General features: G+C 43.3%; 1 protein-coding gene across 4 annotated transcripts in view; it reads left to right on the top strand.

Moving 5' to 3' along the window:
• BMPER (BMP binding endothelial regulator) overlaps window positions 1-27,596 on the top strand; it is a 252,642-nt gene that overhangs the window by 13,786 nt on the left and 211,260 nt on the right. For all 4 annotated transcript variants that reach the window (XM_040472282.1, XM_040472279.1, XM_040472280.1 and 1 more), the window contains exon 3: window positions 17,551-17,650. In XM_040472282.1, coding sequence (XP_040328216.1) covers window positions 17,551-17,650 — 100 coding nt within the window. The remainder of the gene's footprint in view (window positions 1-17,550; window positions 17,651-27,596) is intronic.

Genomic DNA, 27,596 nt, shown 5'->3' with positions numbered 1-27,596 from the left:
GGGAATTCCTTTTCTATTTCATTTTCTCCTTAAGCAGAACTATTTGAGGGGAGATATGACAGTTGCTCCCTCTTGGGTCAGATGCACCTGCATTGTGTCTGTGGTCTGTGGTGCTTGAAGCTTCTGCCTCCGGGAAAGCCTTGCTGTGCCGAATTTGACTGCTTCATTCCATCCCTTTACCTTTCAGAAATTCACAAATCCTAGAGGCCCTCACAGCCTGCTGGCTGTCTCCTGCCTTGTGGATTTATAGTATAAAAGCAGTAGCATCAAGACATCTCACATAGCAGTGTTTCTTGGTCTCGGTGGGGATACTATTTTCCTGAATGAGAGGACGTGAAAGATTAATCAGATATTCTCCCACTCGAGAGCGGCCGCGTACCTGTGTTCATGCTCCTTGGGGGGAATGGGGGCTATTGGAATTGCAATTGCGATGTGGTGATTTCCTGTTTTCAAGCACATGTGAAACGGTGGTTCCGTGCCCAGTGGGACCCACCAGAGGTTGGCTCACAGTCCCATTAGCACATAGGTGAGCACTGGGATGGAAATTCCTTTTCCCCTAAGAGGGAATTTGGGGAAGAGCTGAAGGGCTGGGATGGGGGCAAGAATGTGCCATTTTTTCCAAGTCTTATTAGTCCAGGGGTGGTTTCTGTTGGAGGAAGTAGCCCTTCTTCCTGCTTACTGGGGTGTGCTGGGAATGTATATACCAGAGAGCAGTGGCTTCCTTTTTGTTGTGAATGCTTGTGTGTGTGCATGTAGGGGAATAGTTGGGATTTATTAAAAAAAAAAAAAAAAAAAATATATATATATATATATATGTATGTGTGTGTGTATACATATATATGTGTGTGTGTGTATATATACATATATATATATATATATATATTTGTTTTATATAAAGCATACACTGGACAAGGGCAAAGAGAAACTTGCTTAAAGTAATTTACACACTATTTGGTCAAGTTACAGACATACAGGGTTCTCAGATTTTGGTGTTTGATTGAAGCATATGAAAATTTTGATCCTTGGTGTTGACCTTCAGAAACAGCAATTTTTGTGGTTCAACGTAATATATACTTTGAACATCTTAAGGCTTTTTCACTGGAGATAGTTACCCTGACAGGTTATTGCAATATATCTTAATAACGCAGCCTTTAAATTAAGGGTGAATTTATACTGGGTTCATAAACTAAACATAAAATGTGATGGTATAGTGAAACTAACACCTCTCAATCTCTGAACCCCCAGCTCTGAATTAATGGCTCTTGTGTACATCCTCAGATCCCTTCTGATGGTGGTAGGGGTAGAAAGAGAAGCAGTATTCATTTACCTTAGTACCAGTGAGAGGGAATACATGGTATTCCCTGAAGGAGGAAAATGATTGATGGTCATTAAACTCAGCACATATTTATTGAGCATTTATGTTAATAATGGCCTGAGGCACTATGAGATTGGAAAAACACTTTTTAAAAAAAATGAACAAAAAATTAAATTATGTTCCAGATGGTTTTGAAGTTAGATGTCTTATATTGCTCTGGAGTTCTTTGAAAATTGATGAACTTCTGCTAGCCATGGGTATTAACTCTTGGTTGGAATATTTGATTAATCAGAAGAAATTATTATTCCTTGACTGTGGTAGGTTATACACACACACACACACACATAATATGTATGTATGTATTTAATATAATATTTAGATAATAGATCTAGTTTGCAGACTATTTTCTATTACTAGAGTCTAAAAGAGAGGTGTGAATGTGGGATTGAACCCGTGGTCATGTGCAGGTGGGCGAGGCCCTTCAAGTGGAGTTTGGGCACTGGTGACAAGGAACAGACGACTGTATTTCCCATGGCTAGTGGCCTTTCCCTCTTCCTGGCCCCCCACCCCCCACCCCCCCACTTCCAAACGGCTACTGGTCTTATCTCACACTGACAAGTCAGTGGTAAGGACTTTGCCTTTGGCTCTCAGTTTGTAATATGCATAAGAACCACGAGGAAGCTTGTTGAAAATGCAGACTCAGAGATCCTCCAGAGATTCTGAGGGTCTGGTGGGGACCAGAGAGTCTCTATTTTTAATAAACTCTTCCAGTGACTCTATGCAAGGGCCAATTTTTGAAAAACTCTTCCCAGCTGAGGTTAACGGAAAGGGAGGGATGTATAAATATAAACATAAATATAGGTAAATCCCCCAATGAAACAACACGTTAAACAGGGGATAGGTACAATTGAAGTCCTCTTTTTGGTACCAAGCTTAACAATAGGTCATCTCTCATTTACAGAATATTATTTTTCTGGGCCTTTCACGCAGTCATCTTGCACGCTAATGGTATTTGCTGAAGTGCCTCTTTTTCTCTTCATGTCCTTTCATCTCTCTCTTTTTAAATTTTTTCATGTTTTATTTTATTTTTGACACAGAGAGAGAGCGCCTGGGCAGGGAAGGGGTAGAGAGAGAGGGGGAGACACAGAATCCAAAGCAGGCTCCAGGCTCTGAGCTGTCAGCCCAGAGCCTGATGCGGGGCTCGAACCCATGAACTGTGAGATCATGACCTGAGTCGAAGTGGGACGCTTTACTGACTGAGCCACCCAGGCACCCCATGTCCTTTCATCTCTTAAGCCTCCTTTTGTCACCCAATCAAAATGAGTCATTTGTTCTTTGAAGACTTATGTTGGTCACTTGTATTATAACCCTTACTCCTGCCTACCCTGAAGTTTTATTAATTCTTTTCATGGCTGTCTCTCCTGCTGGACTTCAAGCTTCTTTGGGGCAGGCATAGTGTCTGACTTCTCACTCCCACTCAAAGCATCTAGAATGGCACCTCTTAACAACTGTTTTATGAATAAATACTGTGTTCGTAAATTGGGGGGGTGGGTAGCCTGATCTTCATTTTCCTCAAAGCCAGACTTCATTTCTGAGGTAGCGCAGGTTTTCTCAAGAAACCCATTTCCTAGGTGAGATAATTAAGGCCCAGAAAAGTGAAGCAAGACAAAGCTCACCCTGCAAATGAGCGAGAGTTGGGACTGTGATTCAAGGACGGGAATCCGGGGCCATCCCGGGTAGACTCCATAGAGTTATCAATCAGAGAATGTTTCCTGACCACAAGGATTGAGAGAGCACCCCGAGGGGGTGAGTGAGACCCAGCAAATAACTTCCCCAAGGATTAGGTTTTTAACAGTCCTTGTGGTCCAGTTAGGTAGAGCCCTGACTGGCGCCTTTGGGTGGGGCAGGCTGACCCTCTGGGCTGCGGCCAGCCTTTTTGTGTGATGGATTCTCACAGGGACACACTCTGTTTTCTGTGGTCTCTCTGTGATGGGCAGCAGCTGCACGAAGAAGCTGATGTGACGTATGTTTGTTGCTTCTTCAACATGAGCCAACTAGATGTAGCAATTTGACAAAACAGCCAGGGTTTTCGGACTGATTTGCTGGAATCCTGCAGCATCTGGAGGAAACAGGCAATCGATAAAGAGCTGAGGGCCAGGTGAGGTGGGGTTTAGAGACGCCCCAGCCCTTCCATTCCCAAACCTCCATAATAGAATCTGTTTCCTTCTGCTAACAATTTCCATCCAGCAGGTACCTTCCTCATCCAGAACAGAACTATTCTGGGAAATTTTAGTTCTTTTCTCTCTCTTTATGCCACTCCATTTCTGCCCACATTTTCCTTTCCTTAATCAGGGAGAATGTAAAGTCAAGATGTTGCCTTCACATTCTGGTCATGTTGCTAAACTATTTCCCATACTTTTAATGGGAATCCTTAAAAAATTTTTTTTCTTTTTAAATTGGCCTGACATTCCATTGTTCCAGGGTTTCACCTTTATCATCTCCATCTTTATTATTTTTTACCATGTTATTTTCTCTCTCTGTTATTAGCTCAGCATTTCCATGATGTCACCACTCCTCAAGTTTTCTGCCTTGTTTTTCTCAGTTTCAGTTTCTAATTCTTGGTTTCAGCCTGATAATGAAATGTACAAACAAAATTACAGTGGGGTGGTTGTTCCTCCTACACTCAACACCATGGCGGCCAAACATCTGAGGGATGGAGTGTCCAGTGGGGAGCTCTCTGGCATAGGTGGAGTTGGAAGAGCTGGTGGAAGGCCAGAAGGTAGGCCATTTGCTATAAGGATTAAGGAGTCAAGAAAAGGATAGCTAGAAGAACGAAAGGGCTAGCTTAGAGCAGTGCCGAGTGCCCAGGTGGGAGTTGAATAAATATTTTCCGCTAATGATGATGGGCTGATACAATTTGGCCTGGTGGAGAGAATGCCCAGGGGAACTTTAACAGCCTTCCAATATGTGGGAAGGAAATTCTTTGTTGAAAGGACAGAGAGGAGTACACATCCCAGAGTTGCAACATATCTTTAGCTCTAGCTTCTCCGCTGGCCTCTCTGCCTCTTGCTTACTTCCAGAGTGAGCCCCAAAGTGGTTGTGGGGTGTTGGCTTCCCTGTTTCTTGGCCAGTGGCTGCCTGTGAGTGCAGGCCTCTTCCCTAGATCCCTCTATCCTAGTTACCCTGCTGTAGATGAGATCACCCTCTCAGCTTAGAGCCACATTTGCTGGGATCAGAAATTGAAAGCAGGGTCTGACTGTGGACTCTATTCATCTCAGGGTTTTGGCTCTAGGTCTTAGTATAACCAAGAGGAAAATTCTAAATAAAGGATTCCCCCCTTTTTCTTTCCATTACTCCTAAGGGTTAATATTCTCTGCCCCCTGCACTCTTCCTTAATACTCAACTAGCCTTTGGTTACTAGGCTCTGGTGGGTCTGAGCCTTGTTGGTTGGCGATATTGGTCCTAGAATTTTCCCCTGGCATTCTCGGCTCTTCTAGCGAGTCAGAATTTTCCTAAACTGCATCTATTCCCTCAGCGATGTAGCTTGGCAGGCACGCTGTTTATTAGCAATAGGGGCAAGGAGCGCCCAGCAGTGGCCAAGACAACATCTCTGTGAGCCTCAACTGACAGAGACAGTTCCATCCTGAAGTTTCTGGGTCCCTAGGTATCTGGCATGGTGGCAGGTGCTGAGAGAAGGTGACCTCTGGTGGCCACTAGATTAATGTGAAAATCTGAGCCAGTGATTTTGTACAGGTGTGTGTGTGTGTGTGTGTGTGTGTGTGTGTGTGTGTGTGTGTAAGTAACACTTATGCGTATAGTATTCTCTTAGCACTTGTATGATGGATTTATAAGAATTTTGTTTCTTTGGCTATTCTTTCTTAGCCCTTTTTTGTTTTTGCTGGGCCTTTCATCTCTTCTTAAACATTAGAAATTGGAGGGCCCCAAGATCCAATCAAGATACTTTCTCTGTTTACATTTTTTTCTAGGTGACTTCATAGAGATTCATGGCTTAAAACCCATCCATACGCTGGAAGTTCCCACATTTATGGTCCCAGCTCTCTCACCCTTCAAGTGCAGACTCCTATCCAAGTGTGCACATGGATGTCCCGGAAACATCTCCAAGTTAAAATGGCCCAGACAGAGATCTTTCTCCCACCTGTCCCCCGAATCTAGTCTTTTCCAGCCAGCAGGGTCTGCTACATTGCTGCATTTTCTCAGGCCGTCAGCCCTGGGGGTTTTGATTCTTCTTTCTCTTCCAGCCTATGTGCAGTCTATTAGCAAATCTTGACAGCAAATCCTTGAAAATATATCTGAGAATTTCTGACTACCTCCACGATCATTTTTGCCTCTGGACAATATATTATCAACCAGTGACCATTTAAAAGTACATATCCAATTATTTCACTTATTTATGAAAATCCCTCCGGTCGTTCTCATCTCACTCACAGCACAGTCTGAAATATAACTGTGGTCTGCGAGGCCCTACATGATCTGGCTCCTGATGCCGCCTCTGGCCTTCTCTCCCCATCAGAGCCATCCTTGGCTCCCAGCACACGTGATACCCAGCACCCCCTCAGCAAGGGTATTTGTTCTCTCTGGAACACACTTATCCAATATATTACGTATTCTCATCCCCTCACTCTGGTCTCTGAGTAAAAATGTTCCCTTATCGAGGGTCTTTCTCTCCCCAGTACACATCGTCCTTCTGTGCCCTTGTCCTGCTTCATTGTTTCCAAAGTCCTTGTCAGTGCCTGTTATCAGGCAGATATTTGCTTCCTGTATGTCTCCCAATTAGAATATCAGCGCCGTGAGGATGTGGGCTCTGCCCTTCACGCTGTACCCCCAGGGCCTGAGACAGTGCTGGCCCGGGACAGTGCTTATCTGTCGGATAAATGAGTATCTGCTATTTGTGTTTAATTTTTTGATTCAATAATTTGAAGATCTAGCTAATTCCAACCACCAAAATTAAATTATGAAATTTGATTTCTACTGTAAATCTGCTTTTTCTGTATGATAACTTGCCTTTTTCAGAGTTCACATTACATTGTGTATCAAATCTGATAGAAGGAAATTGTACAAATACACCAAAAGATGGAAAGTTGTGTCCCATGAACAATAACATAATCAGAGTAAGATATATATAATAAGCAATGATAATTCTAAAACAAAATTTTTCCTATAGAAAACTATTTTTTAAAATATATATTACTGCTTATACTTGGTAGCATTGTAAGTATTGGTTTCGGTATTTAAATCAAAATTCAATATGTTGGTATTTTACATTTTGCCTAAAACATTTTATAGATGCAAGACCAGCCAAGTGTGTTAAATCTTAAAATTTCCTAGAGCAAGAATAATGTGGCACACAATATTTTCCCATGATATGCATAAAACAGACAGTTCCAGGGCTCACAATGCTGAGCCATGTTGCTGCACGTAAATTGGAGTGTGCTGGGATGTCCTCGTCAAAGGAGATTCCTTTTGTGGGTTGTCACATCCCAAGGTGCTGACATATGTCGGTCAAATTCTGTCTCAGTGAGATAACTGTGTAACAAAACTTTTTAGTCTCCTTCAGTGGCCCACATAGTAGCTAAGGAACCAAGATGAGTTGGATGATCTCAGGGAGATTGTGGCAGTGGACTTTGGTTGAAACTGACCTTTGCCTCCTCTGAACTCATGAACAGCACCATGGGCCACTCGTGTTGCAACATATGAGGTGCTTTTGCTGTGTTCATGCTCTGGTCCCTCTCCCTCTTGGACTGTAAGCTCTTCTAGGGCAGAAGATGTATCTGATTCATATTTTCTGTTCCCAGCAAAACCTGGCACAGTGCCTGGATGACAGCAGGGGCTCAAAAAATATTTATTAACCAGACTCACAGATTTTTAGTCAGATAGTTTTGACTTCTGCAGTGCAAATGTTTAACCCACAGAAAAACCCAGGTTTATAAAAAAGATGTCACATTTCCTAAAGGCCATTTGTTTTCTGCTGACAGTTTTATCTTATTTTAGATGTTAAAGACTTCAATAAGCTGTTTTATGGTGAAACTCTTTTAAAAATCAACTATTAAGGGTAATAATCAGGGTTGGCCCTTTGTTTTTAAAAATGGGTCATGGGGCACCTGGGTGGTTCAGTCGGTTAAGCTTCCAACTTCGGCTCAGGTCACGATCTCATGGTTTGTGAGTTCAAGCCCCGCGTCGGGCTCTGTGCTGACAGCACGTAGCCTGCTTTGGATTCTCTGTCTCTGTCTCTGTCTCTCTCTCTCTCTGCCCCTCCCTGCTTGTTCTTTCTCTCTCTCAAAAATAAAAACAAACAGTAAAAAGGGCACATGTGGTGAATCCCTTTAGCAGCAAGTTTATGTGATGTTTGGTGGGTACCTAGTCATTTCTTTGTAACACCTTAATCTGATATGGATTATATACAAAATTTACATTTGTTGATTGTTTGATGAGTTAGGAAATGAAAGCTCGTGGATTAAAATTACATTCTAAACCTATGAAATAAATCTGTGGCTTCTTCAGTGCTTTCTGACATCTGCATGTGGCCCTTGGGAAAGTCTTGGTGAAGGGAACATGCTGCTAATGGCCCTGGTGAATGAGTCAGACCAACCCTAGCTCACAGAATTGCCTTCATATGGGAAGTCTGGAGCTGGCTTTTCCAGTTTCAGCCAGCTAGAGGGCCCCTGCTTCCCCTTGCTCTCCTGCCTGATGCTCCTCAGGCTAACTGGACCCTGTCTGCAGTCAGTATGGATGGGAAGACGATCCGGGAGCAGGGATCTTTCCAGCATCTAATGCCTCACACTGCCTTTACCGTTATTCAGAGGGAGGACAGTAGGAATCAGCTCTACAGCCTGCCATCCCAGGGGTCCCTTTGAAAGCCTCTGTGATTGCTGGTGGTCAGGGTCAATTGTGCAGATGTCTTTAAAAGTGTCTCACTAGTGACCAGAAAGTTACTTTGTCAAGATGACAGATGGACTGCGAGCAGCCCCTCCACCCTGCCTGCGTTCCCTGTGATGTCAGCTCCATTTACTTGTCAAGAGCAGGTATTTTTGTAGCTCCCAACAGTGCGCAAGCTTTCACGGGCAACCTGAGAAAACTCTTCTGTTCTGTGAAAAATCTGCTCCGTGGCTCATTGTTGACCCACAGGAATGAGGGGGCATGTGAGGACCTGGTGAGTCCCACCCACTGTGGAAGATGCAGGAAGTGGCATGTGCTGATGAGGGGGACACCTTACAGGGCTGGCCCCAAGAGGAGGTGGTCTGCCCCCTCCCACCATCCCGGCAGGACACCAATGGGATCTAAGACACTCCATCTCTACGCTTTGGACGTTTGCATTCTTGGCAGAGAATCCTCTATGTGCGTAATTGACAGGGTCCGTTGACCTCTCAGCCTCTTTGTCTAGCCAGAGAGCCGGGTTTGTACATGGTGGTGGGTCAGAAGAGGCACTGCCACGATCATCTCTCCACGCATCCTTCCTGGACGTCACATCGCAACCTTTCCTGTGGGAGGTGCTCCAACTTTATTATTATGTTTAGCTCCTTCACTCCTCAGTCTCTCCAATACTCCCGCCAAACTAGTGGGCAGCCTCCACGCCATTGCCCAGAGAGGAGGAACCCCGGCTTGTGCCCTCAGCGTCATAGATGTCGCTGGTGGTCGGACTTGGCCTCCCATCATCTGGAGAGTAAAAGAACTCACCAGAAATGCATACAAATGTTCAGAGAATTTCATCTCCCCTTTCTTCTTTGTTTTCTTTTTGGGTGGAGGAAGAAACAGATTCATTATTCTTCATGTGCTGAAGGGCGCACAGCAAAGTAAAATCATCAAAGGTGCTGGGAGAGACAGCTGGACCGCTTGTGCTGGAGGCTGCGTTACTTTGAAGGACTTCACCCCCTCTCACCCCTGGTCCAGAATCTGTAGACATTTCCTCTGTATCACCGGCCCCATCCCACGTCCCAGCTGTTTGATTCCCTTTTGGTTGGCTGGGGAGGAGAGAGGAGCGGGCTTGAGAATTTGGGCAAAATTAAGGAAGGATGCCCACATTTATTCCTCTCGCTTCACATATTTGGCTCCCGTCTCCTGGCAAAAGGGGACCAGCCTATCTTCTGGTTTTCCCTTCTGCTTCTGAGGGCTGGAGTTGTCAGAGCCGCGCCTGTGGCAGGGTCTGATGTGCGAGGTCGCCGGCTGCTTTGTGTCCCATCCATTACGGTTCCATGAACGTGGTGCTACCCGCAGACCCTCGCTTATAAGACGTACGGTGTAATAAAAACCAGGCAGTGCTACTTTCTTTGGGCTACTATTTTTATTTGGTGCTTATTTCTTTTGTGTTCTGCCATCTCTAATGTTTTGGTTCTATTTCAAAATATGATTAAACAGAATGAGGAGCTGTCTGACACTGCCCTGTTTTAAATCAGAGCTGTGCTTGAGTAGCCGGGACATTCTAATGGCCTGCATTTCTTTGTTCTGAGAGTTTCTTGAAAAGGAGAAAAAAAAAAAAAAAGAAAAAAGAAAAAAGAAAGAAAAAAGAATAAAACAACACCACCAGACCTAAATCCTTAAACAGCATAGAACCCAAAACAATCCCTTCCAACAAAGGAAAGCCCATTAAAAAAGAATTGAAATGTTAGGTAAGTTAAATATAAAAGGCCTCCTTATTAATCCCCCGTTGCTTCTTCTGGCACGTGTCATATTTTCAAGGTACAATATCAGGAGAGCACTGTCACTTAGTGATGTATTAGGGCCATATATCATCAGAACATCGTCTTTGTGGAGGATATGGGTACTAAAAGACACGATTCTGGCCAGACAGAACAGCAGGGGGCCTTACTTCTTTTCTCCAGCCCCCCCTTACCCCTCCTGCCTTTTTCTTTAATCTCCCTCTGTTTTGTGTTGCAGAGAAGTGAATTTCTTCATGGGATATGACTTGTTGCAAAATAATCGGGGGGCCCCGGTGGGCTTCATAAAGTCTTTTAAATGGCTGAGTTTCAAGGGCAGCTTTGTTCAGAGTTTGCACTGTTCGCAGGGCCGGGGAAGGCCGCATTTGCCAGGGTCCAGGTCTCCAGGGGAAAGGCTCGCTGAGCCTAGACAGGAGGAAGAAAGAATAACACTCCCAGATGTAGTGCAGTGAATTGTGTTGTCCTTGCAAGATGCTTGCTTGCACATTAAGTCTCCAAAAATATGTTCTTGCAAGGGATTTTTACCTTAAGACTCCAAAAGTGTGGCCTCCGGGTGCTACCAGCCTCCCGGAGAGACACCCTCCTGCTCAAATTGAGGAAGCAATGACAGGGCTCCGAGGCTAAGGATCCAGGTTCTGATCTGTTTTGCAAATGACCAGGCTTTCAGAAATTGAGGCTTGTTCTGAGTTTTAAGCCAGAGACTTAATCTGTCTATCTTAAAATGCACTATTTTTATTCATGTGTTCAAAATGAAACCATAAACCACTAAGGTTTATAATGGTCTGAAAATGAGGAGTGCTTAACAAAGGCAAACATTTAAATTCCTAGCTACAAGGGAGAGATGGCTCATCTTAGCCTTTGAACCAAATTGTGTAGCATTGTGATTTAATCACCAACACCGCTATCGGTGAGTCCTGGCTTTGAATCTCTGCCCTGACTAGCTGTGTAAACCCTTAAAACTCTCTGTGCCTCAGTTTTCTTATTGAAAACAATAGGGGTAAATTGGTACCTTCCTGAGACTTGTTGCAAAGGTTAAAAAGGATATAATACACAAAACATGCTCAGCACAGTCTGGCAAATAATAGATTTTCTATAAATGCCAGGTCCTCTTAATAGTTCAGCCCCCTGCCCGGAAAACTATATGCCACTTCATTGTTTGGTTAGCAATGGATCGGCGCTCGCTCTCTCTCTCTCTCTCTCTCTCTCTCTCTCTCTCTCTCTCTGGCTCGCTCGCTCGCTTTGGCTATTAAAGGAATTTGCAAAGAGTGGTGGAGGTTGGGGGTTCAGAAAGGTCTGAAAATGCTAATTTACATTAAAAGCAAGGGCCATTGACACCTGCCACCTTTCCTACTGACCTCAGACACCTCCCACCTCTTGTACTGACCTCACTCAATTGGGGAAGAAAAGAGATCTTGGGAAACATTCTCTTGCCTGGGAAGTTTGAGTCATTTTCCTTACTAATTGCCCTTTCCTCACCTTTGAAATGGTTTTGTTAATTTTTTCTCTCTTTCCATTTTTTTTTTCTTCCTATTTTCATTGAGCTGGGAGATATGGCTCAGAGACTCATACTTGTAACTAAACTTTGTAGTGGACCAAATTTCCCCCACCCCTTTTTTTTCTCCAGCTCATTCTGTGCAAGAATTATGGGGAAGTCAATTGTACTATCAGTAATAAAGGATGAGCAAGTAAAAGCTTAATTAAAACAATAAATCATCAATCAAATTTAATATTGCCACTGGCAACCACTGAACTATCTCAGTTCCCCCCACCTGCCCGGTGATTATTGTCTCAGAGATCAAGAACAGATTTTGTCCGAAGGAGACAGGCTGGAGCAGGTACAGGCTTGTGTTGGCTCCTCTATGAGCGCTCATGCTCCCTTGGAAAGGATTTCCCCTGACCGTATGTTCCAGAGAATCACTGTATTTTATGTCCCATTTGTCAAACCCACTGACAAGCAATGGAACCTGCCCACTCTGGGTCTTTTCTTTCAGCCTTTGCCTGTATCTCTGAATTCTAGAACCATGCCATTCTGCAGCCCAGTCTGTTTGCCCAAGTCCCGGTCCAGCCCTTGCACAGCGCCTTTGACAGGTTACCTTATAAAAGGGCTGGAGACCTTGTGTGTTGGGCCCAGGTGGCCTCTTTCTGGAAGATTTCCAGACTAGCTCAGCTACGTACTAATCTATTCCTAAAATCTCAACAGTCATGTAGGAGCTAACCTAATTCTAATATGATACACCCATAAATTTTCATGCTGTGCCTTAGCAACTAACCTCCTTGGCTGGCCCCTTAATCCAGGCCTGGGAACCAGGTTGTGTTCCCAGGTCCACTGCTCGCTAGCTCTTTGAGGGACCTGAGACACTTAACTTCATTGTGTACCATTCCCCCATCTGCAAATCTTAAGAAACCTGTGAGGATTAATGAAATAATGTCTGCTGAGCACTTTAGAAGAAAAGTGCTATGTAAACTTGAAGTATTATTCTTCTGTTTATGAGAAGTTTTATAATATCGCCTAGGAGAAATTGTGACGTGCGTTCAAAGGTACCATAAAGTTCCCTTCGGCTCTTTTGGGGCTGGATTTGGGTTACAACGGGGGACTTCAAGGAAAAGTTGACCTCTTTAACTTCATGCATGGGGAGACTAGAAATTCCACGGAGAATACATGTGCTGATGTCGGATCACCTTCCTCCTTGGGAAACTTGACACAAGAGATTTGTAATCCTAAAAACAAATTCCTCTGTGATCAATCTTGAGACTCTCAAGTAGTGAAACACCACTGAGAAAAAAACAAAACAAAACACCATTTTTCTCACAGAGAAAAATAATTTGATTCGGGGTCAAAGTGTCCTATCTGTGCTCACCGCCCACGATGGCTTTTGAGTCAAGGCGACATTCCCACTTGGTGCCAGAAGCTGCACTGCAGGTTTGGTGCGATCTGCTAACGCGTGACGTCTTGTTTCCTCCAACACTGTAGGTTTCTGGACAATAGAGAGGAAGCTTGTAGCATGACCCCTCGCTCCAACGGCACCGCGTACCATGGCACACACATCAAGTCTTCAGTTTGGCTGCTCTAGAACTACACTGTGTCTTTACTTGTCAGAGTTGTCATGCTGGGCATCCATCCCCTGACAGTAGCTGTCGATGAAGGGGACAGATGAGTCAGGGTTAATATGGGTCCACTCCCATGGATGTTTGCATTTTGGTAGGGGGATTCTGGAGGGCAACACAGTCTTATAAGCTCCTCCTCGAGTAAGACTGCCATGATTCAATGACAGAGTTGGGGGGGGGGGGGGTTGCACATACGTAGGAGGAAGGGATAGTCTTCAGGGCTTCTAATGGAAGAAAGACAACCACTGTTAGTTGCCTCTTTATCTCCTCTATGATACTCCCTGGCCTGTGGACTTCATTGACATATTGAGTGTTGTTCATCTGGTCAGAAAAAAGTATTACAACTTCACAACCTTCTTGATTTTCTGCAAAAGGGTCTGGCACTTAGAACTTGGTAGTTTGCCGCATGACAGCTGTTTGCCCCCAAGGGCAGGGTTTGGTTTTATAAGAGACGAGGACTGAAGGGAAATAATGCCATCTTCTAGGAAGACACTCAGGTGGTCTGCCAGCTTCCTAATATGGCTGTAGAGTCTCAGCAGGCGGGGCACCAGGTATTTTTGTTTTTATTCTTATTTCAAGATATTTGAGGTACAGTTTCAGAGTCTAAAAATAGAGTATCTGCCTGTTGACCTTTCTCCCTGATTGGTCTCATCATATTAACTGCTGTGTTTTCCCCTCCAGATTTCTATTTTACTATTATTTTTTAAAATATAAATGAAAGGTCAGGTAATACTTTCCATATTTCATAATAGGATTGGTCCCGGAAGAATCTGAGAAAAAAAAAAAAATCAAGACATTGGCTTGAAAGAGAACAAAAACATTTCAAAAAACATTTTTTTCTAGTTGCAGAAAGCAAACAGGAAAATCTCCCAGTGGTGATCTGCTATCTTCTCTGTAACCCCACCACCACTCCCCTGCAGTGGGAGATCATTTCCCTCAACAGCAGACGCTGAAAAATGTTCAGGAGCCACCGCCGGGTCTCATGGTCCCAATTCCTAAGCCCATGGAACTCTGTGCTACCATCTAGTGGCAGACTTCAGACACAACAAGCTGGCTGCGGGAATCCTGTTTGAACTTGGCTGTGGCTGGAGCTGTGGTTTGGCTCACATCCTTATAGAGCTTTGTTGCCAGCCATGTAGACTTTTTCTTTTTTACTCCCTATGCCCCCCCTTCTATTTTTGCATGTTGGCACTTCATTTCATGTGCCTCCAGAGGCTATGTTTGGGGTTTTGATATATTCAGTCTTTTGGAAAGGAGGCAGTAATGCAGATACCTTTGACAACAGGTAAATCACAGGCAGGCTGACCCTAGAAAGTGATAAACACCAGGAGACAGAGACAGAGCATGAAAAATGTGATAAGGCTTATTACTCTTAAACACTGGCTAGGTCTGTTTTTTAGAACATTCTGACATTTTCCTGCAGTGCTTTTCTACCACTGTGTCTGTTGCTTAGATTTGGAGAGATTCAAGCCCAAGCTGGAATCTCTGGGAAGTCTGTTTGGGGATGCCAGTCTAGATTTCAGAGATATATAGGCACAGCTACCTATCAGATTATCCAGAATTGTTAGAATTGTCCTCATTACCAGAAAACAGCTGGTGTTTGTACACCTTCCCATGGTTGGTGATGACAAAGCTCTGTGGAGTTATCCTGCTCCTGTTAGAGAGTTCACTTCACTTGTGTGGAACGACTGGGAAGGCACCAGTCTCCCCTGGGGCTTCTGGGCCGGGACATTGTTTTGTTCTTGTCTGTATCCTGAGTGCCTGGAAGTAGCAAAGTGCAACATTTAAATGTTTGCCTTTGGAGTCAGACAAGCCTCTCTTTGCATTCCAAATCTGACTTTTATGTGACCCTGGGCAGGTTTCTTAACCTTGGTTCCTCATCTGTAAAATGGGGGGTGATGTGGATTTTTTGGGGTGAAATAATGCATATAAAATTCTTAGCACAGAGCCCGGTACACGGAACGTGTTTGGTAAGTATGAATCAGCATCAGAAAAGGCTTCTTGAGTGAAGAAGTGAGCCAAACGAGCCATGGCCTTGCATCAGGGCAGAGGACACTTGGCGCACATGGGGATGAGGAGGCCAGCAGAGATGGGCTGCTGTAGGCGTGGCTTCGTGCGTGAGGCTTCTCACCAGAGCTGCCGACTGCAGCCCAGCGTTCTTGTCTTGCCGCAAAATCAGTGACAGCAAAGCGAGTGGTCTTAATTAACCTGTGCTTAAATTTACTCTGTAGCTGCTGGACTCAATTAAGGAGACAGAGGAATCAGCCTCTGACCAGCAATTCTCTGTAGTTTTTCTTGCTTTCTTCGAGGGCCTGCGATTCTAAGCATGTGCTTCATATCCTTGTCAACCAGACACCAGGGAAATGATCGGATATGGCGGCTTGGTAGAATATGAAAAAACTCCAAATGTCATTAGAATGGGGGAAATCCTGCAGTAAAAGTAGAGCTAAAGTTTAGGTTTGGGGTGTGTGTTTGTGTGTGTGTGTGAGAGAGAGAGAGAGAGAGAGAGGGAGGGAGAGAGAGAGGGAGAGAGAGAGAACAACAAAAAAATTCCAGATGTGCAGCTACAAACCATCTGGTTGGAATGACTTTTGTGCTGGACTGTAATTACAAGCTATTTATTATGAATCTTGGGATCCTATTATGGATTTTGACTGGCTCCCAGGTTTCTAATTTAGCAAAGGATTCCTATATTTAAGAAAGTGTGGGTCTTCCCATTTATCAGACCCTGAATTGTGTCTCATACCCACTCTGACCGCCCTGAGAGCTTTGAACTCCCCATGCCTGAGGACTTCTCCCTCCAGAGAGGAGATGCACTTGGGAGTGGCCCTTCCCTAAAGCTGCAGCCAGGTTTGCATAAGCCGTGCTCACAGAAGTTCTGCTTAGAAAGTGTGTTCACTTCCAGAGTCTTGGGGTGGGGGTGGGGGCGGGGTCGGTATCAAACCGCGGCTTGTGGGAACTGCACTTTGCCAAATGAAGTCACTGTTAATGATGCCAGGCAGCATATATCCCTGATCATTGCTCATGATGACTTCAGTGGTAGTGGAGGGACACTATTAATATTTTAAAATATACCTCTGAAATTTGAGTTGTGACCATACTATGTATTTTGCTTGTAACTCGAGAAAAATTATAAGAATCAGTTGAAGGGCTGTGACCTACAGTGAGTCTTGATGCAGCCATCATTATGAAGGAGAGGGGGAGGGAAAGAGCTTTGGAGGGCTGGGAGCTGGGCCACCTGGGTTCAGATTTTAGGTCTACCATCACTTGAGGGACTGCTGACAGCTCCCGAACCCATCTCAGCCTCACTGGGAACAAGAATGTGCTCCGTAGAGTGGCCGCACGTTGGAATTACCTGGGAAGCTCGGGAAGCACCCAGGTCTCATCCTCAGATCAATCAGCTCGGAGCTTCAGGGGGTGGGAGACAGTGCCGTCTTTGTTAAGAACCACACAAGGGTCCTGGTTTGCAGCTAAGGATGAGGACCACAGATTGTGGGAGGAAATGAGGTTAGCTCCGTGAAGGACCTTATCACACAACAGACACCAAAAAGGGGGTGGGGGGGGGGGAAGAATGGATTCCTCAGGTCATATATATATACCTTCTCTGAGCAGCAGTTTTCTTGTTTATCAACTGGGGATATGAATAATGCTTATCTCGCAGAAGTTAAGTAGGAATGAAAGCCATAGTGCCTAGCATATAGGAGAAACTTACTGAAGCTCAAATCTTGTTGAGGTTTGTGACATTGTATTTTTGGTGCACGTGTATCCGGTCTGTGTATAAACAGGCATATACATCACGTTTGGGTCTTCTCTGAGACATTTTAACAGCTAACCTTTCAGTATAAAACCGAAGATGCAAATGCTTACCACACTTCATTAGCATAAGTGCTAATATAATGCAGCTGTCCCATGGCTATAAAACACTGACGCCTGTGTCTCTGCTTGGCGTAGGGAATATTATTTTTTCTCTAACTGAGCTGATTCAATACTCAACTTTGTCATTATTTGAGTTGGAACTTTAGATTGCTGCATTTTAATGCACTCTACTATTAAGGATTGTTGGACGGCTGTGTGCAAATATTTTTGTTCTCACGATGCAGTCCTGGCCCAGGTAGCCCAATGGGCAAAATATGATTTACACAAATATTATCGTTCCTATAGTGTATACTAAAGAGAAACCTTAGAGCGGAAGAATGCTTTTCTCTCGGTGTTCGGTTATCTGGGTTACGTTGGTTTCTGAAGAAGGGACTTTTCATCCCTTCTCGTGTGCCCTTCTCAAAAGTTCTGTGTTTCTGGATGACTATTTCTGTTCCAGAGAGAGCGAAATCCTATTTGCTTTCGTGAGTGTTCTTGCCAAGATGAAGGCAAGATAGGAAGAGGGAGGCTAGGAAAACCTGTGTCAGGCTTCTGGGGATTCTGTTTGGAGTTGCTTTCAAATGTCTCTTGTCTCTTTTTGCCTAGAACAAGGAAGTGACCTGTAAGAGAGAGAAGTGCCCAGTGCTGTCGAGAGACTGTGCCCTGGCCATCAAGCAGAGGGGAGCCTGTTGTGAGCGGTGCAAAGGTGACTTATGTCTTGGCCGCCTTCTCTTCTGGCCGTCGCTTCGGGCATTTTTATTTCTCTTTTTCTCACCTTCCTCTTCACTCAGCTCTTGGCTGGGGTGCAAGTGGGTGTTGGGAGGGAAGCTAGTGTGTGTGTATGTGTGTGAGTTTGGGGAGGTTGGTAATAATAGGGACTCTTCTAATGGAGGGAAGAAAGAAGAGTGGCCATCTGCATATTTGGTTTCCTTTCGAAGGCAAGTGGCTTAAGTGTGACAGAGATGCTACAGACATGATGCCTATGTATGTTCGTATGGACATGCACACTGTTTCTTTTGTCAAGAAGTTTCAATGGTTTCTCCTGGCTGCATGCTCACCCTGCCTTCCTCTGCCAGAGGAGTAAGCCTGAATTTTATCATTTTGATCCCTATTCATTTTTTTCTTAACTTCAAAAATGAATCAACGTTGCTCCCCTCACCTTGGAAGCCTCTCTAACATATTCTTACTCCAACCTCGTTTTCCACGGCCCTCCAGTGCACGCACTCTCTCTTGAACATGCTGTTCCTGCTGGAGCCGCTTAGCCTCGGCTCAGGTCTCTCCTCCTGAGAGACCTGTCCATATGCTGCCTGTGCTTAAGGCCCCCAGCCTACATTGTCTATGTTTCTGTGGCACACAGAAGTCCACATGGGTTCTTCATGGCTGTGCTTTTTCTCCTTCATCACCTTGTTTGCGTTCGTCAGTCTTTGGGGACAGGAGCCATGTCATGCTCTGACATCGCCTTGTGCCTAACAGAGGGGGTCCCTCGAGAGGCAACTAGAGCATCATGGCTCAGGATGTGGGCTCTGGAGTTACACAGTCCAGTCTCGGGCTGTGGAGTGTTTACCAAAGTTCATGGCCACTAGGAACCTCAGTATGTGACCTTATTTGGAAATAGGACCTTTGGAAGTATAATTAGTTAAGATAAGGTCATACTGGCTGAGGGTGGCCCCAGGTCCGATATGACAAGTGTCTTTAGACCAGGGAGTGGAGACAGGCAGATACACAGAGAAGACAACCATATTATGGGAAAGGCAGATATAAACGCCTGCGCTCTGTTCCCTGGGACTCCCGTTCAGTTGTTCTGGGGAGGGGGATAGGTGTTTGTCTTTTTAAATTTTTTTAAATGTTTATTTATTTTTGAGAGACTGGGGGAGGGGCAGAGAGAGAGGGAAACACAGAATCTGAAGCAGGCTTCAGGTTCTGAGCTATCAGCACAGAGCCCAACGTGGGGCTCGAACCCACAAACTGTGAGATCATGACCTAAGCCAAAGTCAGATGCTTAACCAACTAAGCCACACAAGCCACCCTCTGAAGGCATTTTTTTTTTTTTAATGTTTATTTCTGGGAGACAGAGAGACAGAGTGGGGGAGGAGCAGAGAGAGAGGGACCCACAGAATCTGAAGCAGGCTCCAGGTTCTGATCCGTCAGCACAGAGCCTAATGTGGGGCTCGAACCCATGAACCGTGGGATCATGACCTGGGCGGAAGTCGGACGCTAAACCGACTGAGCCACCCAGGCGCCCCGGTCTGCAGCCATTTTTAATGACAACCCATGAGTCTCAATATTCAGCAAAGATCCTGTGAACTTTTTAAAACATACTATTATGTAAAATCCACATTTCAAGAATTAATGCCCAATTGTGTGTTAATAACTACAGTTATTGTAGTAAACTATTAAAAAATTAAAAACTAGAAAAGCAAAATCAAACCCAACAGAGACAGACATTAGAGTTAAGCCACCACAAGCCAAGGAGCACCTGGAGACACTAGGAGTCAGGAGAAAGCAAGGAGGGGCTCTTCCCAAAGCCTTTACAGGGAGCACAGCCCTGCCAACACCCTGATTTTGGACTCCTGGGCTCCAGAACTGTGAAAGAGTAAATGTCTGTTGTTTAAAGCCACCAAGGTTGTGGTAATTTATTATGGTAGCCCCAAGAAAAGAATACACCAACATCTCTACTTAGGCAGGTAAAGATATGGAATCTCTCCCCCAGTTCCCTCCTATATATGGAGGTAATAATTGTGTTGGAGGCAGTTGAGTGGGAAGGTCCATTCAAAGTGCTTAGCACAGCCTGACATGTAAGCATTTCTCAGTTAATTTCAGTATAGTAGGTGCTCTTTAAATATTTGGTAACTGGACTATAAAAATATACCTTCTGAAGCCTTTTTGGAGCAGGGGTGGAGTGGGCTGGGATGATATTTTTTCAGAGTCTTTTGCATCAACCATTTACCTATTGCCTTCTTCTTACAAGTTGGGAGTCAGATGTTTTATCCATTTGACTTCTGAGAGCTATCAATGCGAGGCCTGAAATGGTAATTTATTAGGAATCTCCCAAGCAGATGGTCAGATAAAGCGATTCTAGTGAAAAACACATTAGCAAGCCAGTGCGTGTCCAAGTTACTGTTGTTTCACCTTAAAGAAGCTCCTCTATTCATTCTTTATTTTTTGAACTGCTTATTTGCCGTCTTCATCTTTCAGCGATTAATATGGCTGCCTTGCCAATGAGAGGCCAGTTAGATACCACAGGATGGAAGCACCGTGTGTCAAGGGAACATGCCCAAGGCTTTGGGTTTGTTTCCCCATTAACCATGGTACGGCAGGGAACTTTCTGTGGCTGTAGTGTATGACTGTCTTTTCTGATTGTCCTGCTGTTTCCTTTATGGTCATTTTTCCCTCTGATTATCCTACCATCCCAAGGGAAAGAGATACCCAAAACAAATCCATTTCTTGAATGTTCTTTTTGAGCTTTAAGAAGATAAGTTTCTTCAAATTAAACTGGGCCCAAGAATAGACTAGAGAATTCAGCATACTGAGATCTCTTTCTGTTAGTAGTGTCAGCCTTTTGGGGGAGGTCAAAATTCCCAACCTGCCCTGAGGTGGTCCTTCATGAGAGAGACTCTTGAACGCATCAGAATTCTCAAGCTCCGGAGGTTGATGTTAGAGACACCCCCTTCATTTTTCTTTATTTCTACTCCATCGCACACACTATTTGTCTCATGGATTTTAAGAGAAACAATTGTATTCGCTCTTAGCTACTGGCTTATTTATGTGTTTCTGATCAGAATAGTAACATATGCTCATAGAAGAAGCTTTGAAAAATAGTCTAAAGTGTAGGAAAGCAGAAAATAAATTTACTGATAACCCTACCACCAGAAGTTACAATTGTTAATATTTAGTATATTTCTTTCCATATTTTTCCCTGTGTAAAAGTGTTTAGCTAATAGCTTACTACTTATGTTGCATTATTAAAAAAAAAGATTTCCACTTAAAATCAGGGCATAAAATCTTTGCAACTAACTTGGAAATATTGCCCTTGATGGGTACATGAGATTCTGTTATGGGAAGGTTATCAACATTCACTTGGTCGTTCTCCATTTCTGGGCATTGAGGTTGTACCTTAAATTGGAGCACTGTGGAAGGTGAAAGAAAGACAAACAGCTGAAACCAAAGAGCACACACAGTGAAATAAAAATGACTGGAAAGAGAGAATCAAGAGGAGCATTACCTGGGTAGGGAGAAGTCAGTGTGAATCCACAGACCACGCTGGATTTGGCATCCAAAGGAATCTGGATGGACCTCTCCTTAACCCTTTTGCACCATTCGTTCGTGCAGGGGGAGAAACAATAATAACAACAGAAAACTAGCTGTGTTTCTCAGAAGTCCTCTTTGAAACAGCGTCCTCCATGCTAACACTGGGGGTTTTGACTTTTCTTACTCAAAGAGGGTGATTCAGTGAGGAATCATATTGAGAATTTTGTCGATAATACTTCAGAGCAGAGTGATGTTTAGGCAATATTGTCTCAGGGTCAAATAATTTTGATCAGATCAGGGAATAATATGCAGTTAGTTTTTCTTAGCAAAGAAATGGAGCCTCTGGTTTTGGATCAGTTAACACATGGTCAGCAGAGAACTGATGGACTTCATTCCTCTGTATTTTGAAAGGCATTTACGTTCAAGGATCCCATCTTTATGCGCATTCTGAAGTTGCTCATCAGATAGATTAGGTCACAGTGAGGTCAGGCCTCTTGTAGAGATGCGCACAGCATGTATCTGACCTGGTGGGATAGGTGGAGGGTGTGTCTACCGGGCTTCCCAGCAGAGACAGCCCTTCTAGAAGAGCCTTTCTACCAGCAGGTATGCAGAAAGGTAAAATCTAGCACTGCTAACTGGGTGAAGCAATAGTGAAAGCTTGATAGTTGCTTTGACTTGCCCTTGAATATTGTTTTTTGTCTGTCCTTTCTCTTACCTGAAGGAATCGTGAGTATAAGCAGTGATTCTCAAAATGCAATGGACTACAGGATCACCTGTTAAATGTAGATTCCTGGGCCTTGCCCTGCAATAATAATAGGAACTGGGATCATCTTTCTCTTTATTCAAATAGCAGCAGCTACTCTAGGTAATCTTTACTCAGCGCCAGGCATTGAATCCTCACAGGTACTGTCATAACCCCATTTTGAAGATGAAAAAAATGGTACCACTGAGACGCTTAGTGACTAGTCCAAGGTTACGGACTAGATGATGATGGAGCTGGGGCACAGACTATGATCTCACCATTAGGCTTGCAGGTCTGCTGTGTCCCTGGGCCCGGGTCCCTGATTCTACATTTCCAGGTCTCCACTGGGCGTCTCATGGGGGCTGAGGTTTGAGAACCACTGGTACCAGACAAAGGAAGGACAGGAGGATAAGGGAATGCAAACCACGTGTTTAGTAGAGTGTTGGTTGATATCTACTTCAATCAGTGCGTCTTTGGGGTAAAAAATCGCTTTGCCCTTTGTAGCTGTGAGTCCATCTTGTTTCTCTAACTCTATGTACCCCTCTTATTTGGAAATTTTATATTGCTGCAGTTATGGTATCAGATATAAAGTAAAATAGATTAATGACCAAGAAAATGTAACTAAAATGTTGAAGGGCTGGTGGATGCACACCAAGACTCCTTCCCATTCAATTGTGTAATAAATGAGGGGGAGTTTGATCCTCAAGAACTGACTAACCACCCACCATCATTGTTGGGACTTTCTGTTTTCTCTTTGGACTTTTCTCTCTTCCTCTTTCCCTTTTGAGCATAATTATATAATTTAGACTTTAGTTCAATTTGCGTTAATACATTATCATACCGAAAAAACTAAACAAAAGGGAAAAAAAGTCCTATTCGAACTACAAAAACCCACTCTTCTCAGAAATAATAACCATTATCAACTCATTGGCTCTTTCTCAGATATTTTTTAGTTTATTACATATTTATTCACACATATGTACATATATATGTAATTTTGTATGTGTGGCTTTATTTTTACATAAATGGAATTAAGTGGTATATAATCTTTTACAGTTTACTTAAAAAAAAATTTCAACAACAGTAGGACTTAGGAATTTTCCCATGCCAGTTCATGCTTTTTAACTGTTTATGGATTCCATAGCATACATGTACAGTAATTTATTTAACATCTCTGCACTGATAGATGTTTAGACTTTCAGTTTTTTGCTAAGAAGAGAACCAGCCTGTCGTGACTATTGTGCCCTTGTGTGTATGTTTCTTAAGAATTCCATGTGCCATGGGGAGAGGTGCGCAAATGTTCAGTTGAAAAGAATATAACTCAGTGGCCTCCGAAAAAGGCAAGGCTAGTCTCCTTTCCTATTCCGCTCACAGGTTTTAGGACCTTTTTTTAAATTTATTTTTTTTTTTCTCAACGTTTTTATTTATTTTTTTGGGGGACAGAGAGAGACAGAGCATGAACAGAGGAGGGGCAGAGAGAGAGGGAGACACAGAATCGGAAACAGGCTCCAGGCTCCGAGCCATCAGCCCAGAGCCTGACACGGGGCTCGAACTCATGGACTGCGAGATCGTGACCTGGCTGAAGCCGGACGCTTAACCGACTGCGCTACCCAGGCGCCCCGGTTTTAGGACCTTTTTAAAAGGTGATGGATGAAACGTGGGAGAATTAGTGTTACACCTGGCAACATTTAGACATACTGGCCGCCTTCGCCTTAAAAACTCACCACTGCCCATCTTGCTGTTTCCCTTTGTAGACTGCTATGTGGGCACTCTTATCCCACTTCTTCCCTGTTCTCAACTTCCCCCATAGGACAGGGGGTATTTTCCTTGCCTTTCTGTGGTTCAGTGAGAAATGGTAGTAAGTGCCTTTTAAAGAACCTAGTTGAGGGCGCCTGGGTGGCTCAGTCAGTTAAGCATCTGACTTCGGCCGAGGTCATGATTTTGCGGTTTGTGAGTTCAAGTCCCACGTTGGGCTCTGTGCTGACAGCTCAGAGCCTGGAGCCTGCTTTGGATTCTGTGTTTCCCCCTCTCTCTGCCCCTCCCTTGCTCATGCTCTGTCTCTCTCTGCCTCTCAATAATAAACCTTAAAAAAAAAAAGCCTAGTTGAGGGCCATCAGTTGCTTTCCTGCTTTTCAATGTAGTCTAGAAAGCACTGACAGTTGTCAATAAGTTAAGACTTGAATGATACTATTTTCACAGAATTTTGCCATATGTTGGCAAGCTGCAGTTTTGAATTGACTGGATTTAGAATAGAGACTCCATAAAGAAAGGAGGAAATATTTTACTTGCCTCTTATTTCCTATTTATTTATTTATTTATTTATTTATTTATTTATTTATTTATTTATTTTGAAAGAGAGTGAGCAAGCAGGCTGGGGAAGGGTAAAGAGAGAGGGAGACAGAGAATCCCTAGCAGGCTCCACGCTATCAGCACAGAGCGTGACACGGGCTCCAACTCGTGAACCTTGAGATCATGACCTGAGCTGAAACCAAGAGTCTGACGCTTAACTGACAAAGCCACCCAGGCACCCCTATGCTTATATTTTATTCTATGTGTACTGTCCTATATTTGGGCCACTTCTATAATCAGTGTTCATAGCTTATTTATGATTATGTGGGGCCTAATTTCATTCCCTTAAATAATTACAGATGTTTATATTTATTGCATCTTGGTCTTTATGACCATGCCCATTCTTTAAGGATCTTTACGAGTTATTTCCATTCTTTGTTTGAGGCCAGGCTGCTGATCAGGAACACACATTCATGATGACATTGTTCCTACAGGAAAACATGATCTTCTATACACCGATCGCCTTCGGGTGTGATTAAAGTGGAACCCGTTTGCATCTCCCAAGAGCTGTGACTCAGATGCTCAGGAGGGTGGTGGGCATTTGCCTTTCCAGTTAGTATCCTTGAAGCCCTGCGGGTAGTGAGGTATGAATTGTCTGATTGATTTGAAGACCTTATCTCTCTCTTATCTTCATAGTAGTAGCCCTGAAGGGACTTGTTTTCCCACAGTGCAGGATACTAGGTTAGTCGGTTTATGCTCACCACTTAGTCCTTACAAGAGTGAGGTAATGTCCATCTTTTTCACTTTACATGTGAGGTAACTAAGGGCCCAGAGAGGTTAAATCATTTCTTTGCCAAGGTGTTAGTGACTCGGAGCTCAGCCAGAGGGTGTCCGTGTCCTCAAGGAGCTTGCTCTGTGGAGGGGCAGAAAAATACCCACCAGAGGGGAAGTTCCTAGGGAAGGGGAGCCAGAGTGCAGAGGGAAAGGGAAGGAAGACAGCCTGTGGGTAAGGGACTGGGGAGTGTTCCAGGGAAGGCTTTCCAGAAGGGGCAACTCATTTCTATGAACAAGGAGTTAATCCCATCCAAAGAGGGCTGTTGAAGGGAAAGCTCCCAGGTGAAGGTCATGGTACACACAAAGACATGATATAGTTCTTAGACATTGTCTGCCACGCATAATCATTTAGGGAACTTGGTAAAATATCAGTTTCTAGGCTTTCCTTTAGACCTAGGGTGTTAAAACAAATCTGGAACAAGTTTTCCTTTGTTTGCTGATTGTTTGGGGGAGGGAGGAAGGATCAGATGAAAATGTAATAGAATCCTGTTACGACTTCTACTTATTTTACTCTGAAAAAGATGTTGATATTGAAATGAAGTTGTTGGGTAGATGTGCTTGAAGACGGAAATATGAAAACTCCTATTTCCAAAGAATTCTTAGAAAGATTGTTATGGGTATGTGTATATATGCATACATGCATTTATGTTCCTATTCGCTTCAATCAGATTGCTTATGTTTCATTCATTCATTCATTCATTCAACAAGTATTTTCTGGTCTGCATGCTGGGTATTTATTGGATGAAATTGCTTACCAATTTTTTTTTTTAAACTATTGTGAAGCCCAAATATTCTTTAAAACAAAAAAGTAAGTTATAAATAGTTCTTCTCAAGCAAGTATTTCAGTATACTTCTGAGATTATTTTATGTTAAAGTGGTTATAAATTTTTATCCAAATAGCCCAAAACAACAGGGCAAAGATTAATCTAATTTGAAAAAACTCAATATTGTTTGATGAAAACAAATGAGGTCATTGAGAGACAAACAGACGGTCTTGGCAGCATTTCTGTATTTACTTGGACTGAGAATCACCCTTTAATTTCGGGTTCTTTCATGAACAATAATGTATTTGTTATCTGAATATATGCTTGTTATTAGTGGATCATAAATGAATAAGGTGTGTTTCCAACACTTATGGGTCAAATTCCATCCTCTTTCTTCATATAGAGCATGAAATATTAATTGTCTGCAATACTTTGATGAAAGATATAAGAAAATAGTTGTCAAGTGGAATTTATTTTCCACAGTCTTCTCTTGTCTTTGATTTCTCTGTGCTTTGTCTTACTTTTCTATGGGTTGTGATCCCATGGGTTGCATTTTTTAACAGTTTAACTTGTATATTTGATGTAAAAATTATCCTATGATGTCTCCTGAAATGAAAGAAAAGAGGCAAAATGTAAATATTTGCATGCTAATTTCTAAAATTAGGCCAATCATCCTGGGCTCTGATAAATAAAAATTAAGAAAGCACAGCCTGCCCGGAGAATTTTAAGGGGATTGGGCTCATTTATAGAGACTATTTACTGACCCAGTAAAAGGGAACTATGAATAATGGTAAAAGATTGAATGTTATTAACTATATGTTGTCTTTATACAATTCAAGGTCATGAATAAGGGGCCTCTTCTCAGTGTTGTTTGGAGAGGGACCTGGAAGATGACCATACTGCTTGTGGTTGTTTGTGGGGAGGCAGTCACATACCATAGAATAGGAATGGACCTTTAAAAAAAGGCTTATTTAAAAATAATCACACTCCCTATGTTGACAGAGTAAATTGTCCTATTGTTTAAACAGTTTAAGATGGAAAGGCTGTTAGCCTTGTGCAAATCTAGTTGTTTGCTTTTAACCAGAGTTCTTTTGGCAATCCTAAGGGTGCATTGATTGTTGCCCAAACAAAAGAGTGGCTCTTTCCTCAACCTCAGTTTTCCCTTTTTTTTTTTTTTTTTTAGATATGATCAAATTCTTTGGTAGATATTATATGTGATTTACCCAGATATAGTTTGCCCCAGGTTTCACACCCAAATAAGGAACCAGCTGCCTTCAGGTTAATGCTCTAGTTGTCATTTAAACTATACTGTGAACTAGAGTCAGAATATTTTGGAAGAAAAGACAAATTCCAATCTTCAGGTTTTTATAGATATTGTTATATTCAGCCCTGAGGGGGTGGTTATTATTATTCTGATTTAACAGATGGGGAAACTTTGCTTAGGGATATGAAGTGATGTTTTTGACTATCCCACAGTCGCTGAAAGGTGGGAGAGGGGACTGACTCCAAATGCTCTGTTCTTCCTGGTACCACATGGCCTATGAGATAAGAAGGAGGGAGGAGAGACTTAGAGAATTAGAAGGGCTCTGGAAATAAAGGAGAGATATGCTAGTCTCAGTATTTGCCTTGCCATAGCCCTTCTCTCTCTATGGGCTTTTATAGGCTTGGGTGAACCCACAATTTCAAGGGAAATATGTGGGTAGAGAAGTTTTGTGGAGGTGATTGAAAACAACACGTGGCTTAGGAGGTGGTGACTTTTTTTTACTAACCGACAT

Source organism: Herpailurus yagouaroundi, unplaced genomic scaffold (genome assembly GCF_014898765.1).
Source record: "Herpailurus yagouaroundi ecotype Mexico unplaced genomic scaffold, PumYag 100, whole genome shotgun sequence".
Classification (NCBI taxonomy): Eukaryota; Metazoa; Chordata; class Mammalia; order Carnivora; family Felidae; genus Herpailurus; species Herpailurus yagouaroundi.
The sequence above is the reverse complement of the archived record's forward strand: the minus strand, read 5'-3'. Positions and strand labels throughout refer to the sequence as shown.